We start from the raw sequence: 20,089 nt of genomic DNA, 5'->3' as shown, positions 1-20,089 counted from the left end.
AATACTATAATACCTATAATTGGTATAGAAGTAGTTATTAAAAAAAATTTGAATTTCATTAGTAACTCCATTTTTTATTTATTGTATAACATGATTTATATAATATATATAAATTTTTAAAAAAACTAATAATTAAAAAAATTTTATTTTATAAAAATTTATTTTAAAAATTATTTGAAAAAAAAAATAAATAAATAAAAACTTAGGATTATTATAATTGCACAAATAAGAGAATTTATACTTAATTATTTTGAGATATACATTTAAGAAATAAAAGATAGGTATTAAAAAGTTATTATAATTCCTAAAAAAAAATTAAATTAAAAAATAAAAATTAATTTTTTTTTTTTTTTTTTTTTTTTTTTATTAATTTTTCTTTTTTTTTTTTTTTTTTTTTGTTTTTATTTTTTTTTTTACAAAAATAATTTTTTCGCTCCTCTTCTTTATTTTTATTTATATACTTAAATGACTTCTAAAGTTGTAATATATTATAATTCTTTTAAAAGGAAATTCATAGGGGACGAAGATTCATTACCACATAATAATTCAGATTCAACTTGTACATATAATAATAGTAATAATACAAATAGGGAAGATAATCCTCCACCTAAAAGAAAGAGGAATAAACAATACTATAACAATTCCCAAAACTACAATAATCTAACACTACCCAAAAATAATAACAAAAATAATCTTTTTAATATTAATAATTATCCAACAGATTTTTTATTTTCAGCATATAATAAAATTAAATACGATATTGGCAGCATTGTTTCATCTGTAAGCTCATTTTTAAAGACAGAAAATCATAATCGCAATAGTCTTCTAGATAACAACCAATATAAAAAAAATAACTATAGAAAAGCACCAAACAATTTTAACAGAAATAAACCCAAACCACATAAATCCCAACCAAGAAACTCATTAATTAAAATTCCAGAACACTATCACATATCTTTAAAAAACAACCATATATCCAACAAAAAAATGAATAATAGCAGTAATGATAATAATGAAAATAATAACAATGAAAATAATAACAATGAAATAAATGAGACACCAAAAAAATCCACAGTAGACAGAATCACTGAACAAAATGATAAAAATAAATTTGTTAACTCAATAACTGCTTTTATGAAAGCTCTAACATTTAATCAAGGGGAAAAAGAAGAGGAACAAGAAAATGAAGAAAAAGAAACAACTGAAGATCAAGAAAATAAAAAAAGTTATCAATATTATAATAATATAAGCCCAAAAGATAGGATAAAACTTTCAACAAACAAAAACCCATCTCTTTCAACACCAAATAAAACCATCAACCCATTATTCACCAAAGATTTAGAATCATCAGTATATAAAAATCAAGTAATTATTATTGACGATGATGACAATGATGAAGAAATAGAAGAAAGAAATATTGAAAACAATAAAGAATCACTAATTTCATCATTAAGACCTGCACAAATAGCCACTGTTGAAGAAGAAATGAAAAAATTAAAAATGGCTCAAGGAGATGAAGCAATTCAAAAACTAAAGGAGAAATGTTTGGATGAAAAAATTTTATCATTAAAAGAATATATTGGCAATGATCAAAGATTTAGAGAACTCGAAAAGAACATTCGTGAACGAATGGAAAAGGAAAAGAATAAAAGAGTTGAACTAAGACCACTAACAAAAGAAGAAGAAGAACAAATTGATTCTTTATTCAGATCAGGTAGAGAAGACGAAAAAATTTCAGAGTTACCAACAGCTGAGGTTAATAGAGGAGATGTTCATTTGTTAAAACCAGGTAGATGGCTAAATGATGAAGTTATCAATTTCTATATGGAAATTTTAAAGATTAGACAAAAAAACAATCCAAATCTTCCAAAATGTCATTTCTTTGGTACTTTCTTTTATACTCAACTCTGTAATGGGCCAGAAAACTATGATTTCAGTAAAGTAAAACGTTGGACAAACAAAGTTGATATATTCAGTTTAGATAAAGTAATCCTACCAGTTCATTTAGGTAATCATTGGTGCTGTGCTGTAATTAATTTCAAAGATAAACAATTCCAATATTTCGATAGTCTTTTAGGTGATAATAGAGAATGTTTAAAAGTAAGTTTTTTTAAAAATACAAATAATATATTGACCAATCTATTAACCAATCATATCTATTTTCATATTAATATTTATTTAGAAACTAAGAAGATATGTGGCTGATGAAATGGTAAATAGAAGTAAACAAGGCATTGTAAATTTAGACGAATTTAAAGATTCAATTCCAAAAGATATTCCAATTCAAAGCAATGGTTACGATTGTGGTGTCTTTATGTGTAAATATGCTGAATTCTCATCAAGAGGCTCAGAACTAAACTTTACTCAAAAAGACATTACCCAATACAGAAGAAGAATAGCTTTAGAACTTTATCTAAAAAAAATTTTAGACTAATACCAAATAAAAAAAGCTTTATCATTCTTTATTTATTGGATTTATAAGGTTATTTTTTAAATGTTTTTTTATTTTTAGTTTTATTTTTTTTTTTTATTTTTTTTTTTATTATTATTCATTATTAATACTATTATTATGTGGCAATGTATTTGATAATTGAATAGGATTTGAAAGTAAATTTTTGATAAGCTTTTTGGGGTTTTCTACATCTTTTAAATTTTTAAATGATTGCTTTTGATAATGTAATGATGTTTCGTCATAAAACTTTTCTATTTCTAATGAATTCTTTTGAATTTGTTTTAATTTTGGTAAAAATTCATCTAACTATAATAATAAAAAAAAAGTTAATAAAAGATTATTGAATAATAATACTTGATACCCTCAAACTACCAAATATGAATATTAAAATAAATAATCTAATTTTTTTACATACCTGAATCGAAAGTTTTGAAATATTATCTGTGATTTGTTTCATTCTAACATCATTTAGACCTGTCGTGTTATTGCTATTATTATTAGCATTGATATTATTTATATCATTTGTATTATTCAAAACCATTAAACCATTATTGGTATTATTGGTATTATCTTTTTGATTATTTTTTGATTTATTTGTTGTTATTTGTTTTTTATGTGATGAGTGTACATTTGAAGTTGCTGCTAGCTTAGTTCTGGATGGTGTTTGCAGTATTATGCCCTCCTTGCCACTTGATGAATATTCTTTTAATAGTGTTTTCCAATGCTTTTCTTCATTTGACCATTTTTCTATTAAATTTTTTAATGTATCGATTCTAATTAAAAGTTCTAAATTTTTTAAATTGCCAATATTGGGTGGTATGGAAATTTTATTATTACTATTATTGACATCACTATTCGGATTATTGCCATTACTACTATTTAAACTATCATCAACTGTACTATTATTATTAAAATTATTTTTTGCTTTATTTATTATTGATAATTGCTCCTGTTCCAAAATCTGTCTTTTTGTTATTGCTTGTTGTTGATCTTGCTTTGGTATTGGTATTTTGGCAACTTGAAGTAAAAATAGCTTATTGATTTCTCTAACATGTTTTTTAAGATGTGGTGGTGTGTTTTTTAATTTTTCTAATAATATATTTTTTAAAATTGCAATTCTTTGTGTTGATTCTCTCGATGTTGGAATTTTTTCTGGATTTTTACTTGGTGTTCTTGGTATTGATTCATTGTTATTATTATTGTCATGGTTGTTATTGTTACCATTATTGTTGTAATTGTTACTATCCCTGATTTCATTTTGATCTTCGTTATTATTAATATGATATATATTTACAAGTTGATTCTTTTCATTGTTTGAATCTTGATTAACCTCATCGGCATATTTAACTCTTTTAATTGTTTTTGGTGTTTTACCATTACCACTACTATTTGCTGATGATGGTGTTTTAAGCAGCTTATCACTTTCATTTGATAAATGTAATGTTGAAATTGATGATACTAGATTTGAGCCTTGTGATAATTCATTTAAATTGGTTTTTGCCTCTATTGATGCTGAGGCCAGTATTGTTGTTGGTGTTGATGTCGATGCTGATATAGATGTTGTTTCCTCTAATGATTTTGGTGAATCTGTACAGGTATCATTAATTGAAAGATCTTTAAGCTGGTTTAGTGTTGGTGAGGAGGGTGTTTCCTTATTAATATTATTAATATTATTATTATTATTATTATTATTCGTTATTTCTAATATTGCTGTTGTTATTGGAGTTTCATTGTTTACTTCCAATTTATTTATATCTTTTCTCTTTTTAAAATTAAATGCAACCTTAGGAACTGAACTAACCATGAATGTTGCAGGCCTTCTTTTAAATGGGGAATTTCTTTTATTATTATTTACTGTAGCCATTTTATATTTTATTTTTTTTTTATTTTTTTTTTTTTTTATTTTTTAATTTTATTATTTAAAAAAAAAAAAAAGAAAATATAATAATTATTTTTAACCCATATAAATATAATTCATATATACATATATTGTTTTACTATCTGATTACAAAAAATAAAGAGATTATTTTATGAATTTTTTAAAAATTTAAAAAAAAAAAAAAAAAAAAAAATTTTTAAAATATTTTATTTTAAGAGGGAAAATTGGATAATATGTAATAATTTATTTAATGATATAAAAAATTGGTATTAAAAATTATAATTAAATTTTATTTAAATAAATAAATAAAATGGTAAATAAAATAATAAGTTATAATTTTTAAATAAAATTAATAAATATAAATATAAACATCCCCTAATAAAAAAAAAAATATTAAAAAAAAAAAAAAAAAAAAATAGTTTTGGTTATATGAATTTAATTATCATTTAATGATTGTTAAGTTATGAAAAAAAAAATAAAAAAAAAAGAAATTATGGTAAGGAAGACTTGATTGGTTGTTTTTTTATTTTTAAATTTACAAAGTAAAATGATTTTTATTTAATTTTAATATAAATAATTTAACAAAAGGGGTTTTATTACTATATTTTTTTATTTAAATACTATTTATAAATACAATGAAAGATATATAAAGTTTTTATTGTTGTTCTTCGTAGTATTCACCTTCTTGGTATTCTTGTTGGTATTCACCTTCTTGTTGGTATTCACCTTCTTGTTGGTATTCGCCTTCTTGTTGGTATTCACCTTCTTGTTGGTATTGTTGTTCGTCATATTGTTGTTGTTCTTCTTGTTGTTCATAAGCTTGTTCTTCATATTGTTCTTGTTGTTCGTAACCAGTACCTGATTGGTTATCAGCACCAAAAACGGCGACGGTTGGTTTACCACCTAAACCTTTTTGGACGGTACCGAGTGATTCAGCGGTTTTCTTTGGAGCATTGAGGGCGTTTCTGGTGGCCATTGAGTCTAAACCAACTGATGGTTTTTCACCTGAACCTTTTTGGACATTACCGAGTGATTCAGCGGTTTTCTTTGGGGCATTAAGAGCGTTTTTAAGGGCAACTGAATCAGTAACAGCGGTAGCTGAAACTTTTGGAGTGTGGACTGGGCAGTAAAGTTTACCTTCGAATGATTTGAAGTTTTTAACATTGAGGGTAGCAGAGCAGGTGGAGCCTTTTTTTTATAAAATTTATTTAAATATTAGGATATTTCTTTTGTATTTCATATTTGTTTAATATATTTGATTATATATGTGATTTGATTATGATAATATTTGATTTAATTTTTTTTTTTTTTTTCATTATTCATTGATTATTCATTATTTCATATGATTTATTTTTTTTATTGTGGGATGATTTGAAAATATTTCTTTAATTTTTTTATTTTTTTTATTAATAATTCTTACATTTGAAACAACCCTTGTGGTAGGTATTACCGTTACCTGGAACGACTGATTCTAATGGATAGGCAGTTTTATTACAGATACCACATTTAACTGAAGCTGACATTTTTATTAAGTTATATATATATATTTATTGAATAAATAAAAAAAAAAATTATATTTTACAAATTGATTAAAGAAAAAAAATAAAAGAAAAAAAATATTAAATTTTATGAAAAAAAAAAAAATCAAAAAAAAAAAAAAAAAAAAAATTAAAAAAAAATTAAAAAAATTAAAATTAATGGCTTTTTTTTTTTTTTTTTTTCATAAAAATGGTTTTTTTTTTTAAGGGTTGGGTGTAAACACAATAGAAAAAAATCCAATACTGTATTTTATTTTAAAAACAAAATTTTTTTCTTTTTGGATATTAAATTAACTCAAACTTTTTTTTTTCTTATGAAAACTAATTAAAACCAATAAAATTAATGATATTATTATACAACTTTTTTTTTTTCTTTGCACACTAAAAATTAATATAATATTCCCAATTTTAATTATTATATTAAATAATTATTTCTAAATATTATTTATTAATATTTGGTTATAGTTTTCTTGATTTATTTGATGAAAATATCTTTTTTTATTTTTTTTATTTTTTTTATTTTTTTTTTTTTCTGAACAAAATCTAGATGATCTGAAACACCCACATTTTTCGTTCCAAAAGTGGGTTTAATTATCACCATCATTATTTAAAATATGATCATATATGATCTAGATTGTGCGATAATTCAAACAAATTAATAGTAATGCCACCATTGCAAATGTTATCAATAAAATAAAAAGTGGGTTAAAACGATAAAAAAATAAAATTGGTTAAAAAGTTGTTTATTAAAAAAAAAAAAAAATGAAATTTTTGTTTTAATTTTCATTTTTCATATTCCATATTTCATTTTTCATTTTTAATTTTTTTTTTTTCATTTACCAATTGTATAATTAAAATTAACTTTTTTTTTATTTTATTTTAATAGTGAGGTTGAATATAGAAACTGTTTTTCATGTGGTGGTTGTATAAAAACAAAAAAAGTTTATATTTATTTGAAAAGATTTACAATTATCTAAATTTTTCTATTGACTATTATTTTTGTTATTTTTTTTAACTTTAAATAAATATTTGAAAAAAAGATAAATAAGTGGGTGGGGTGTGTTTATTTGATCAAATTATTTGTTTAAGTTTTTGTTTTTTATTTTTTAAAAAAATAAATTTTTTTTTTTAAAAAATTTTTCGTTTTTCATTTTTTTTTTTTTTTTTTTTTTTTTTTTTTAAAATTTTTAAATTTTTTTTTATAAATCAATCATTTTTATTATTATCATTTTTTTTTATAATTTTTTAATAATCAATTATAAAATAATAGTAAAAATGAATCATTTAATTAGATCAATTTCAAATGTTTCATTAAGAAACACAACCAATAAATTATATATAGCACCAAGAGTTTTTGGTAATAATAACAGAGGATTTGTTACAATTAGTAATAACAAGTTATTTGAAGACAAAAACAATACATTAAATATTAGAAATAACTCAACTTCAAATATTTTTTCACAAGCTATTAAAACTACTCAAGAAATTGAACAAAAAAAACTTTTAGAAGAAAAAGAGGACAAAAAAGAAAAAACCATTAAAATCGATATTAATAATAATGAAAATACAGTCACAATCACATTAAAGAAATTAACATACAGTCAATGGAAATTACAAGCATTATTCAAAGCAATTAGAGGTCTCAGTTATAAAGAGGCTATTGCCCAATTATCATTCTGTACTAAAAAGCCATCAAAAATTATTAGAGGTTTAATTCAACAAGCAGCTCACATTGCAGAAACTAAAAAGAATATGGATCCAGATCGTTTAATTGTAAATCAAATTTGGTTAGGTCATGCATTTTATGTTAAATCATATCTCTTCCAAGGTAGAGGTCATGCTGGTGTTGTTCGTAAACCACGTTGTCATGTTACTGTTCAAGTCAAAGAAGTACCATTCGTCGAAGGTGAAAAGAAATTGGGTAAATTTGGTAAAAAACATATAACTTATGAAAAATATAATGGTACATTTCAAAAATAAAAAAAATATAAAACAAAACAATAAACAATAATAGTAATCAATATAAATAATTTTGCATATGCTTTTTTTAAAAAAAAAAATAAAAAACATTTTTTAGAAAAAAAAAAAAAAAAAACAAAACAAAACATTGGATTATTTATCTAACTATAATAAGGTTTTTATTTTCTAAAAAATATTTGGAGTATGTAGTATTGAATAGGATTATGAATAATATTATAAAAACTCTGAAAACAAAGATATATTTAAATTGTTTGGTTTGCTGGTGATACTTTTTTATGAAATATACTATTGATAAATTGACTATAAATTGAAATAGGTAATAGTTTATATCACTGCTTCTATAGTTGATTTGATAGGTGGATATCACTATTGAAAGGAATATAGTCGATGATATATAGAAATTGGGTTGGAATTGTAACGATACAATGATGAGCACGATGTAGATAATGGTAACGAGCCATAAACTCCAGTTGAACTGGGCTGATGTTGGAATACAGTCCAATAGATTGCTGGTAAATATGCCTTTGGAGTTGGCTGAGATGCTACCAAATATTTGATTTATAGCTATTTTGAAATAATATTTTACATCTAGAGGTGCTAATAGTCTATTTGTGTCGTTGGTTGTTACTTTGAAGTATTCATTTAAGTTTAAGCAGGTTATGGTTGGGAGTAGTGAGTAAAAGTGGTGCTTGATTAGCTTTAAGAGTTCTGGCAATATGTTTAATATTAATATAAATTTAATTAAAAGTGAATAATATTTGGTGGCACTGATTTCATCTTTTTCTTCCTGTCTCTCCTTTTCCTTTTTTTCTTCAGCTTTTTTCTTTTCTTTATTTTCCTTTAGTTTTTCTTCAGCCTTTCTTTTGATTTCTTTTGCCTCCTTGTTTGCTTCGTCCCATAGTTCTTTAAATCTTTTATATTCATATACAGCAATTTCCTTATGGTACTCTAAAAAAACTTTTTTCACTTGTTTATCTTGTTTAAATGAGTCTTGTTTAAATCTAATATTTGCACCTTGGTTTTTCTTTATATTTTTTGGTTTATCATTGCTTTTTGAACTATTGGTGCCGATTTCCTTTTCAAGGTCACTTCCCTCGGTATTATCTGGCCCGTCGTTATCGACATCATTAATATTATTATTAATATTACTGGGTAATGTTTCTGGGGATGATTGAGGTTCTTCACTTGGATTCGTTCCTGGGTTATCATTGTTGTCACTATTATTTTCTGTTGGCCCTGCTATTAAAAGCTTACTTGTATTTGATAAGGAATTTTTCATTATTTTTTCCATTTTAATTTTTTCTTTTATTTTATTTTCAATTTCTTGGGCCTTGGTTTTATACATTAAAAGTTTATCATTGTTATTGTCATTTTCATTGAGGTTATATTGAATAGTATTGTCTGATTTAAATGAGTGTAGTAGAATGAATAATACTTTTGCATCGGAGGTCTTGTTTGATTCGAGTTCATTTAGTTGTAAAAGTGGTTCATCAACAATAATCGAGTTTTTATTATCTTGAATTTTTTTAATTTCTTCTTCAATGTCTTTATTTGCTTTGTTGTATGACTGATCCACTATTTTTTTGTATTTGAGAAAAAAAAAAATTGAAAAGCTGCCGAAAACTATTATTGAGAGTTTAGTATAGGTTCCATATGTGCTGTATATTTCTTTAAGATGGTTTAATTGTTCAAGTTCTTGTTTTTTATTTTGTTCGATTTCTTTTAGTTTTGTTGGATAGTTTTTGAAAATGGATATCTTTTTTAATTCTTCTATTGAAAATTCATCTAAATCACCATCACGAATGACGGTGTCTATATTATTTATAATAGAGTTTGCATTGTTATTATTGAATATATTTATAATTGATTTAGCAACTGAGTGATCATCATTATAGATATAATAGATGTTAACAAACACAAATATTAAAAAAAATAGTAATTTATATTCCATATATACATGTGTGTTATTTTATTATTATTGTATTTTTAAAAAAAAAAATTTTTTAATTAAAAATTTTTTTTAATTTAAAAAATTATAAAATAAAATTCTTTTTAGAAGAATAAATATATATTTATATTTGGGTATTATTTGTATTTATTAATATAATATAAAGAAAAAAACAATAAAAATAAAACAATAAAAATAAAAAAATAAATTAAAAATAATAAAATAAATTAAAATAAATTAAAATAAAAAAATAAATAAAAAAAAAATTAAAAAAATCAAAAAATTATTTTTTTATTTTTTTTTTCATTTTTTAAAATTTTTATTTTCATTTTTACAATTAAAATCTTCACTTTTTATATAAGGAATCTTTTTGGTTTTGTTTTTTTATTATTTATTTATATAGGCTTATATATATATTTATATATAGCTTAATTGTTATAGAATGGCGTCGAGTAATCCCACAACACCAATTTTGATGTCAACATCAGCGGGGATAAATACAACACCATCAACAGCAGGAGTCGGGAATATGTCATCGTCAACAGCATCAACCTCATTTTCTAAAGCTACCCCAGCACAGCAAAACAAACCATATACCAAAATATTTTGGCCAATAAGGTGTATCGATCAAAAATCTGGTTATCTAATAGGTTTAAATACACGTAGTTTTGTAGTGTGTGTTGTGGATATAGTAACCGATGTACCAGTATGTATTGTGACAAAGATAAACATAAAATTTTTAATACATAATACTAATATGTGTTTTTATTCTAGTTAAAAGAGTTGGAGATTATTTTAAATAAAATGTCTTTCGATCGTAGGATGTTAAATTGCCCATTAGGATACTCACCCAAGATTTTGGGTGAGTGGATTGGTAAAGATAAAACAGTTATTCCTTCACCACCAAATAATTTGCACGAGCTAGATATTTGGATATCAATGGAAAGAACTGAATCTGGAGATCCATATTTACGTAAAATATATTGTAATGAATACAAAATTCAAACGTCATCACAAATCGTATTGTATGATGACACACCACCATACTACTATACATCAATACCAATTAAATTCGAATCAATGTTATCACTTGTTTCAAAAACTACAAATAATAATCAATCAAATAAGCTATTGAAATCCAATAACTCTGTTTTTTCACCATCCTCATCTTCAACTGCACCATCCTCACCAACATCAAAAAAGCATCAAATTGGCTCTGAATTAGAATCAACATTTAAACAAATCAATTGTTCACATGACATTAAAACAATACTACATGAGGCTATTCAAAAACATTTCCAATATAAACAAAGAATAGAACAACAAAAGAAGAAAGAGGAGCAACAAAAGCAAAAATTAGATCAAAAAAATGACTCACAGTCAGATACCGATAGTGAAAATCAATCATTCTTTTCTAAAACCTTATTCACTTTAAGATTTAGAAAAAACAGTAGAAAACAACAAGATAATACTCAATCATTAATTCAACAATCATCAAAACCAAATGATAGTAATAATAGTAATAGCACAAATAATAGCAATGGTGATAATAAAAAGTCAATTAAAGATATATTATTAAGTCCATTATATTTCTTTATATGGTTTGTTCAAGTATTTTCAAGATTAATAGAAAAGATATTGTATATACCGGCACCACTTTATAAGGGAGGACGATTAAAAGATATGACAACACTAGGTACTCATTTAGATAATAGAATCTTTCAAGTTAAACAGCTCTCAAAACAGTGGAACCATTTAAAAAAGAAAACCTATTGGATAAACAATAATGATGACAGATCATCCTATATAGAGTAAGTTTATTGGTTGTATATCTTTTAGTATCAATTTATTAATAGTCTATTTTTTTATTTTTTCTTCTAAAAATAGATTTCATAATAGTGCATGGTTAATATTTAATGATATATTACTAGGTATCGCAGCAGGATTATTATTAAATTTCTTTAGTGACCGTGTTTTGTTTTTAATTGGAAAGTTAAACTTTTTTTTAAATAATGATTTATTAAAGTCTTTAATTTTATGGTTAATGGGATGGCCAGGTGGTTTCAAATTAAATGAAAATTTAGATAAATTCTTTGGTAGATTAGTATTGTATTATATTGATAAATGGAATTGTAAGCTATTCATTAATTATTTACCAGTAATCATTAGTGATAATACTAATATAATCTTTCGATTTTCTTTTAATTAAATACAGTGATAACAGCAGCAATTTCACCTCATGGTCAATTGTTTTTACAAATCATTTGTTTAAGTGGTATTATGGGCTTATCATTTTTAATTAGTGTTGTAATTGACTTATTTTATATTTTCACATTACATATTTCAGTATTTTATAGTGTATCAGCAAGATTTTATTTATTACAACTATTACTGCTAAATTCATTGTGGAACTTGTTTAGAGGTGTTAAATTTAATCCTCTTAGGAAAAGAATTGATCATTGCGATTTCGATGTATATCAATTATTATTGGGTACATTGTTGTTCACTTTAATCTTTTTCTTGTTCCCAACTACTGCTATTTATTACTTATTCTTTGCCGTATTCAAAGCTGGTGTTAGCATTGTAAAGGGAATTTTTGCACTACTATTACACTTTTTAAATACTTTCCCATTATTCAATTTGCTAATATTTTCAATTGATAAAAGATATTTACCAGGTGGTGTTATTTTCGAATATAAAAAGAAGGATATGGATAATTTTAAAAATAACCCAAATATTATTGTCGACTCTATTGATCAACAGCAACAACAGGATAAGGATAAACAACAACAACAACAACAGGTTGACCAACAATTAAATAACGATGGTAGTGGTAGTTTAATTAACTCTCCATCAACAACCAATACAAATAATAGTTCATCAACATCAATTTCATCACCAGTTATTATTCAACACTCTAGAAATTTAAGTGGTACTTTAATTGGCAGCACTGGCGGTGGTGTTGTCTCAAATTCAACTAATATATCAACATTAGGATCATACCACAAGAGAAACCTCAGTCAATCATCAACCTCACCAATAACCAGAATATCCGCTCAATTATCTTTAGAGATCACTTATTTTACCATTAAAATAAAACCAACAAATTTATCAACTTTCTTTTTACCAACAATCCACTTAATTCAAAATACAATTAAAACTTATCATCCATCGAAATTATCGAAATGTTTCTTTATGGGTAAACCATTAAATAAAATTTCATAAAACCAAAAATAATAAAAATAAAAACAATAATAATAATATTATAAATAATAATAAATAATAATAAATTATCAACAAAATAGGCGAGCTAAACAAATATCTTTATTTATTTTTATTTAATTTTCTATTTTTTTTTTATTTATTTTAATTTATTTTTTTTTAATTTTTTTATAAATATTTTTTTTTTAATTTTTTAAAAATTAAATTTTATTTTTTCTTTTTTTAAAGTTATTTTTTACATTCCAAAAAATTTCAAAAAAAAAAAAAAAATAAAAATTAATAATAGCAAATATTTTGTTTTAATTTTTAATATAATATAAATACACGAAAAATAATAATAATGGATAAGGATTCAAAACTTGCCACTTTAGTCGAATATGGGTATGATCCAGTTGTAGCACAGGTAGCGTTGGAGCAAACTAGCTATGGCGATTTAAATGTAGCAATCGATTATATATACAAGAATTTTGGTGAGGGGAGTCTTGATAAGAAAGAGGTTATAACTGAACCAACACCACTAACAAGTCAACCAACCCAACAATTAAATACACCAACCAAACCAAAAAGACAAATTTCAACCTCATCATCAAAGAGATTAAAGAGTTCAATTACTGTTAGTGCTGGCTCAGATGATTGCTATGAAGATCAAGAAGATTCAGAAGAAGAATATTATCAAGATGTAGACGATTATGAATTTGATATTGCCCTAGTCGATGCTTTCCCAAAAGCAAACACTGTTATCCAATCAAAAGATATTATAAATACTGCACTCGCAGAAATTAACAATATTTCCTCAATCACAGAAACAACACCATCCGCTGCAACTTTATTATTATGTTATTTCCAGTAAGTATTAAAAAAACTATAATTGCTATATATTAATTTATTATAATAACCACACACAAAAAACCCCCAATTACCAATAACCACAATTGTTTTTTTTTTTTAACTTTTTACCACACCACCTAATTTTTTCAATACAAAATAAATTTGATTTTAATTTTTTGTTTTAAATTAAACAATAGATGGAACCCAAACAAATTATTAGAAAGATATTATGAGGATCCAGAAAGAGTTGTTTCAGCTGCAGGTATTAAAAAAATAGATCAGTTTTTTACAAAAACATCAGTACCAGGACAAATGTGTAGTGTATGTGCAGATGATTTAGATAGTAATAATTGCAGCTATCTTTCTTGTAAACATTATTCGTGTGATGATTGTTGGAATCAATACCTTTTAATTAAACTTTTAGAAGGTGGTGCCACAAGTATTCCATGCATGGGTGTAAAGTGCCCAAGTGTTATTCCAGATGAGTTTATTCATAAAGTTGCACCAAATCTCTACAATAAATATTTAGAACGTTTGGCTCAAACCTATGTAGACCAAAACCCAAATATGAGATGGTGCCCAGCTGTTGGTTGTGGTAATGCTTTAAAGGCTGATAGCCAATCAGAATCAACTGCTCAATGCTCTTGCGGTTTTAAGATTTGCTTCAGATGTAAACAAGAATCTCATTTTCCAGCTGATTGCGAACAAATGAAAAACTGGAAAAAGAAGTGTGAAGATGATTCAGAAACAGCCAATTGGATCTCATCAAATACACAAGATTGTCCAAAATGCCAATCTGCTATTGAAAAGAATGGTGGTTGCAATCATATGACATGTATGTTTAAAACAATATAATATATAAACCTTTTTTCATTATACACATACTAATTTATTAATTTTAAAATTCAAATACTATTAGGTAAAAAATGTTGGTATAATAAATTAAACATTAAAAAAAAAAAAAACATTAAAATTAATATTAAATTAAAAATTTAAACTATAGGTAAACACGAGTTTTGTTGGATTTGTTTAGGTAATTGGATAGGACATTCAAATTGTAATAGCTACAAGAAAGAAGAAAATTCAAATAAATCAGAATTAAAGAAAAATTTAGAAAGATACCTCTTTTATTTCCATCGTTATAATACTCACGAACAAAGTAAGAAATTTGAAACCAAACTTCGTCAAACTGCAATTGAAACCATTGTATCATTCCAAAATAAAACTGATAAACGTTGGATTGATATTAAATTCGTAGAAACCTCAACTGAAATTCTTATTCAGTGTCGTCGTACCCTCAAATACACTTATGTATATGGTTATTATATGGGTGAGGGCACAGAAAAGAATCTTTTCGAATACCTTCAAAACGATTTAGAAAAAACAACTGAACAACTTTCATTTTTATTATCACAAGCAAATTCAGATTTAAAGATTTTTGACCTTAAAGAAATGACAAATTTAGCATCAGTCAAATTAAAACATCTCCTTGAAGGTGTTGAAGAAGGTTTCATTAACTAAATCACACATCAAATAATAAAACTACCAAACACAATATAATTTTTCATTATAAATTTATAGTATAAATTTATAAATCATTTTCAAAAAACTATTAAAAAAAAAATAAAAATGTAGAATAATTTAAACCAAATGTTTCAATCTAAAACTACCATTTACTTATTTATTTTTTATTTTTTTAAAAGATTTGTTTTGTTCTATTTTAACTATAACTCCTATATTTAATATGCTGCTTATTATTTCTATCCTATTAATAAACACCAACATATCCTAATTACAATTATAACTATTATTCTAAAAATAAAAAAATTACTACTATAGTTATTGCAATATAACTATAAAATCATTTCTACTAATACTACTATACTACTATACTACTATACTATTATACTACTATACTATTATAATTTATTGTTATTTATTATTTATTAACATTATTACTGTTAACATTACTACTACTATTTTTTTTTTTTCTCTAAAATTAATATTAATATTACTGCTACTTTTACTATTACTATTTCTAAAACTATTACTACTACTATTACTATTGTTAAAACTTAAACCTTATTTTTAATTCTCCATAAAACTATTGAAATCCAACCTAAATTTACAAATAAAATTGAACCCCAAACTAGAATATAAAATTGATCGATTGAATTAATGATGATGCTGACAACGAAAACTGAAAGAGTTGCTAAACTACAGAGAGAACTTTCAACACCACTGACTACACCTCTAATATTATCGGGAACTTGTCTTTGAACGAAATGGATCTCTGTAAGCTCAAATCCGTAGAGGCCACATCTCGAGAAAATAATAGATAGCATGAATACATATTTTGTGTCACTAATACTAGAAAAAAAGAAACCGGCCAAAAGAACCAATATTCCCTCTTCTAAAATGTAACCTAATGCTGCATTGGTAATATTGCCAAGTAATTTAACTACCCTACCAAATAGTAAAGTGCTGCCCAAACCAAAAACGGCACCCAAACCTCTGAACAAACCCAACTCAGGGTCGCTGTAACCATTATTTGAAAGATAGGCAGTTAAGATAGAATCGTGTGGACTTAAAACGGTGAACCATAGCAAGATGTATGCTACCATTATTAAAAATACGTTTTGTTGATAGAATAATCTCCATCCTACAATAATATTGGTCAATGGATTCCACTCACCCAATACAATTTCTTTTAGAGACTTGTTACGAAGATCCTTAAACTCGGTTGTAATATTGCTAAGGTCCAAACCATCGGTAAAGTCGATTTGAGATTTATCATCAACCTTTAATCCAAGTGGTGAAACTTTGTCGTATACAATCTTTAACAAAATATACTGCGGAAAGAATGATACGAAATTGAATAATCCAATTAATAAAAATGAATTTGGATTTTCACGATTTGTAATTAAACCTGCTAAAAATGGTGCTAATACCTGATACAAAGAATGTTAATATTTGAATGATTGCTTTATAATACTATACTATAATTCCATACCTCTGTACTTAAATCAATTTGTCTCATTCTAGTATTTACTCTAGTTAAAACAGTATCATGTTTAATAAATGATGGGGTCCATTTCTAAATTATTAAAAAAAAATTAATTAATACCTAACTACAATAGTAATAACAACCACTAAGAAAATTACTCTTTCAACTGAAATATCCATTAACTGGCCTGATAAAGAGTGCAATGCTGATGAAAATAATAAAAGGCAAAATAATGTGACTGATGTATTGTCGTCAAACAATACATTGGTTCCATTTTCCTTTTGGCTTTCTAATGATGCATTGTTAATTTTAAAAAGTAAATATAGAAATATGCAAGATGATCCAATGGAAACTGCTTGACCTGTAACACCTAACTTAATAACTATAAAACCGATTAGTAAATTGGAAGGATTTAAACAAACCTATTTTAATAAATACTTACTTTGAAGCTTTTTATATTTATCTGCCATATTACCAATTGTTGTACCAAAGAAAATTCTAACCAATGTTGTTGAAAGACCAAATAATGAAACTGGTATTAATGATTTGGGTGAAAGAAATATTAAGAAAAGCGGTACAATAAACTCCCATCCTCTGTCTAAATAGTTATAAAAAAAAATATATTAATATAACATAAATTTAGAATATAAAAACAATAACCACCACTTACCTCCCATTCTTGTTATAAAATGTGATAACATAATATAATAAGATAATGACTCCTCTTGCTCCTCTGTCATTTTGGAACCCAAGGTTTCTGAGATACCACCTTCGGTTTGGATATCGATAATATCACTTTTGCTATTTAATTCTGGCGAGTCATATTCATCTTCACCGCTATAACCATCACCACTTAATAACTTTATCATCTCTACTTTCTCCTTATTACCTCTATCGACCAATGTACCACTATCACCTAATACACTGCCCCTTTCGATACCATACATATCTGGTGAATCTTGATCAACATTGTTACTACTATTAATAGTATTGTTACTATTATTATTATTATTATTCAATGAAATATAAATATTTTCATTATCTTTTATATCTGGTGAGATATTCATTATTGATAATATAAATAAATTTTTAAGTTTTTATTCTATTATAAAGTGAAATATTATAAAATAAAAAAACAAAACAAATATGTATATATTATCAAATAAATATATTGTGTGTGTGAAATTGTGTGTCTTTGGGAAAAAACAACAGATTTTTTAAAAATTTTATTTTTTTTTTAATTTTTTTTTTTAAAATATTCATTTTAATTTTATAAAAATATATTAAAATTAAAAAAATTAATTATTTTTAATAGTTTCAATAAAATTTTAAAATAGAAATAAAACAGTTAATATCTCATTATTAATTTATTTATTTATTATTTATCATTTATATATTGTTTTAAATTAAATTCTATTAAATTAATTTTTTTTATTTTTTTTATTTTTCGTTTTTGAAAAATTTATATTTTCAAAAAAAAAAATAATAATTAAAAATTTTTACACGATTATTAATAATAGCATTGTATTTAACAAATATAATTAATATTAATCACGATAATATAATTAACATCGTGTATAGCGCTACCACTATTATTTTTAAGAATGGAAGCTAATCATCAATCAGCAACAACAAGATATAATAAAGCATCAGCACAACACCACATGCAAACCGCGTAAACCACGAAAACCCTCCTAGGACATGACAATCCAGGCCATGAAGAATTTGATGCACTTGTATTTATGTTAATTATTATTTTAATAGTTGCACTTCAAGTTGGTTTATTTATATGGAAAACAAACTATTCAAAATCATTTATAAAAGTCACTTTAGTTGGTCTTTGGGTATTCCCAATTTTATATTCTATTTATTCAGGTTTCATTAGATTCATTATATTTTCGATAATATTTAGCAGTATGTTGGGATATCTATTCTACATTTCAACAAGACAACCACTTTCTAGAAAAACACCAAAAATCATTTTCATGTGGTTCTATTCACTCTATTTAATTAGCTTTATAGTTTCAATTTTAACTGGTTTCGCCATAGTGTTATATGCATTTGGTCTAAAAGTACTTCAATTCGATTCAATTTTAACCATATTGTTTTATTCATTATATATTGGTTTACTTGGTAGAGATGTTGCCGAAGTTTGTTCTGATAGAATTGCTATAGTTTTAGGTGTATGTAAAAACTATAAAATTTAAAATTTAAAATATTTACTATACTAATTTTATTCTTTAAAATTCAATAATAACAATAATAATAAATATAATCATAAATAATCTAATAAATATAGTTGGGTGGTTCAACATTACCATTCACAAAAATTCCTGATAACTATTGTGCTATCTGTTCAACAAACTTAAAACCAGTAGGAAGCGATGCATCAAATAAGAGTTTATTAATTAGCGATATTACAGAAAATAAAGAAAACAGCACCACAAATAAAAAAGATGAAAGCGAAAAAATCGAAAAAAGATTAGATAAAATAATGAATGCAATTTTTAGCGAAAAACCAAAAAAACTTTCATGTGGCCATATGTATGTAAAATTTAAATCATATACAAAACTAACTCTATAAAATATAATTAATAATTTATTTATTTCAATATAATTATAATTCTAATTTTAAATTAACCTTGCACAAAAAAAAAAAAAATTACATTGTAAATTTTTTATTTTATTTTTTACAAATAGGTTTCACGAATGGTGTATCAGAGGTTGGCTTTTGGTGGGAAAAAAAAATTCTTGTCCTCATTGTAATGAAAAAGGTATGAAATCCCAAATTATGGTGAATGATTTTTGCAGATTCATGTTTTTTTTAATTTTTATTTTTTAAAAAAAATAAAAAATTTTTGAAAAAGCGCATGTATGATGAATTGATTATGTAATAAAAATATTAACACAATATTTTTTTTTTTTCTATTACTTTAGTTGACATCAAAACAACTTCAGAGAATCCATGGCAAAGTAATTCAGGAATATGGGCAACTTTATTAGACTCCATTAGACATCTAATTGTATGGAACCCAATTTTATTATTTATTGCTAAACTCATCATAGATTTTTCACATTATTTTGTTTAATAATGTATTACTACTGTTATAAATAAAAAACAATTAAAAACAATTAAAAAAAAGGATCCAAAAAAAAAAAAAAAATTAAAAGAACTGGTGTTCCCCGATTATATTTTTTTATTTTTTTAATTTCAGAAAATTTTATTTTTAAAATG

The 20,089-nt window shown here is 24.4% G+C and overlaps 9 protein-coding genes across 9 annotated transcripts; 5 read left to right on the top strand and 4 right to left on the bottom strand.

The window, feature by feature from the left end:
- Positions 1-1,613: 1,613 nt before the first annotated feature.
- On the top strand, positions 1,614-2,434 carry DICPUDRAFT_55498 (uncharacterized protein; the record flags this gene model as incomplete). Its single annotated transcript, XM_003288542.1, has 2 exons — positions 1,614-2,100; positions 2,183-2,434. The coding sequence occupies exons 1-2, from the start codon at positions 1,630-1,632 to the stop codon at positions 2,432-2,434; spliced, it is 723 nt and encodes a 240-aa protein (XP_003288590.1). The 5' UTR covers positions 1,614-1,629.
- Positions 2,435-2,545: 111 nt separating this feature from the next.
- Positions 2,546-4,316, bottom strand: DICPUDRAFT_152830 (uncharacterized protein; the record flags this gene model as incomplete). The annotated part of the gene is made up of 2 exons (XM_003288525.1): positions 2,546-2,758; positions 2,868-4,316. The coding sequence occupies 2 exons, from the start codon at positions 4,314-4,316 to the stop codon at positions 2,546-2,548; spliced, it is 1,662 nt and encodes a 553-aa protein (XP_003288573.1).
- Positions 4,317-4,862: 546 nt separating this feature from the next.
- Positions 4,863-5,891, bottom strand: DICPUDRAFT_94684 (uncharacterized protein). Its single transcript, XM_003288524.1, has 2 exons — positions 5,752-5,891; positions 4,863-5,519 (listed from the first exon to the last, which is right to left on the bottom strand). Exons 1-2 carry the CDS (start codon positions 5,852-5,854, stop codon positions 4,987-4,989), a joined length of 636 nt encoding a protein of 211 aa, XP_003288572.1. The 5' UTR covers positions 5,855-5,891; the 3' UTR covers positions 4,863-4,986.
- A 1,253-nt stretch (positions 5,892-7,144) lies between these two features.
- DICPUDRAFT_79367 (uncharacterized protein) lies at positions 7,145-7,849 on the top strand (the record flags this gene model as incomplete). The annotated part of the gene is made up of 1 exon (XM_003288541.1): positions 7,145-7,849. One exon carries the CDS (start codon positions 7,145-7,147, stop codon positions 7,847-7,849), a length of 705 nt encoding a protein of 234 aa, XP_003288589.1.
- Positions 7,850-7,985: 136 nt separating this feature from the next.
- On the bottom strand, positions 7,986-9,800 carry DICPUDRAFT_152827 (uncharacterized protein; the record flags this gene model as incomplete). Its single annotated transcript, XM_003288523.1, has 1 exon — positions 7,986-9,800. One exon carries the CDS (start codon positions 9,798-9,800, stop codon positions 7,986-7,988), a length of 1,815 nt encoding a protein of 604 aa, XP_003288571.1.
- A 526-nt stretch (positions 9,801-10,326) lies between these two features.
- Positions 10,327-13,022, top strand: DICPUDRAFT_152826 (uncharacterized protein; the record flags this gene model as incomplete). The annotated part of the gene is made up of 4 exons (XM_003288540.1): positions 10,327-10,503; positions 10,572-11,608; positions 11,685-11,929; positions 12,013-13,022. 4 exons carry the CDS (start codon positions 10,327-10,329, stop codon positions 13,020-13,022), a joined length of 2,469 nt encoding a protein of 822 aa, XP_003288588.1.
- A 234-nt stretch (positions 13,023-13,256) lies between these two features.
- DICPUDRAFT_92119 (ubiquitin-protein ligase) lies at positions 13,257-15,495 on the top strand. Its single transcript, XM_003288539.1, has 4 exons — positions 13,257-13,865; positions 14,045-14,686; positions 14,748-14,752; positions 14,851-15,495. The coding sequence occupies exons 1-4, from the start codon at positions 13,360-13,362 to the stop codon at positions 15,366-15,368; spliced, it is 1,671 nt and encodes a 556-aa protein (XP_003288587.1). The 5' UTR covers positions 13,257-13,359; the 3' UTR covers positions 15,369-15,495.
- Positions 15,496-15,922: 427 nt separating this feature from the next.
- On the bottom strand, positions 15,923-17,723 carry DICPUDRAFT_34300 (uncharacterized protein; the record flags this gene model as incomplete). Its single annotated transcript, XM_003288522.1, has 5 exons — positions 15,923-16,798; positions 16,861-16,944; positions 17,013-17,236; positions 17,297-17,452; positions 17,525-17,723. The coding sequence occupies 5 exons, from the start codon at positions 17,721-17,723 to the stop codon at positions 15,923-15,925; spliced, it is 1,539 nt and encodes a 512-aa protein (XP_003288570.1).
- An 834-nt stretch (positions 17,724-18,557) lies between these two features.
- On the top strand, positions 18,558-19,943 carry DICPUDRAFT_34297 (uncharacterized protein; the record flags this gene model as incomplete). Its single annotated transcript, XM_003288538.1, has 4 exons — positions 18,558-19,037; positions 19,154-19,398; positions 19,555-19,628; positions 19,792-19,943. Coding segments are annotated over 4 exons (951 nt in total), but the record flags the coding sequence as incomplete, so codon positions are not given.
- Positions 19,944-20,089: the final 146 nt, after the last annotated feature.

This window comes from Dictyostelium purpureum (genome assembly GCF_000190715.1).
Source record: "Dictyostelium purpureum unplaced genomic scaffold DICPUscaffold_139, whole genome shotgun sequence".
Lineage (NCBI taxonomy): Eukaryota > Evosea > Eumycetozoa > Dictyosteliales > Dictyosteliaceae > Dictyostelium > Dictyostelium purpureum.
Note: the sequence above shows the minus strand (reverse complement) of the source record. Positions and strands in the feature narration are given on the sequence as shown.

Bases quoted from the DNA above. Each gene is read 5' to 3' on its own strand.
- DICPUDRAFT_92119 (XM_003288539.1), top strand. From the start codon at position 13,360: ATGGATAAGGATTCAAAACTTGCCACTTTAGTCGAATATGGGTATGAT. The intron at 13,866-14,044 runs GTAAGTATTAAA...ATTAAACAATAG, and splicing joins TTATTATTATGTTATTTCCA to ATGGAACCCAAACAAATTAT.
- DICPUDRAFT_94684 (XM_003288524.1), bottom strand. From the start codon at position 5,854: ATGTCAGCTTCAGTTAAATGTGGTATCTGTAATAAAACTGCCTATCCA. The intron at 5,520-5,751 runs GTAAGAATTATT...TATAAAAAAAAG, and splicing joins CCACAAGGGTTGTTTCAAAT to GCTCCACCTGCTCTGCTACC.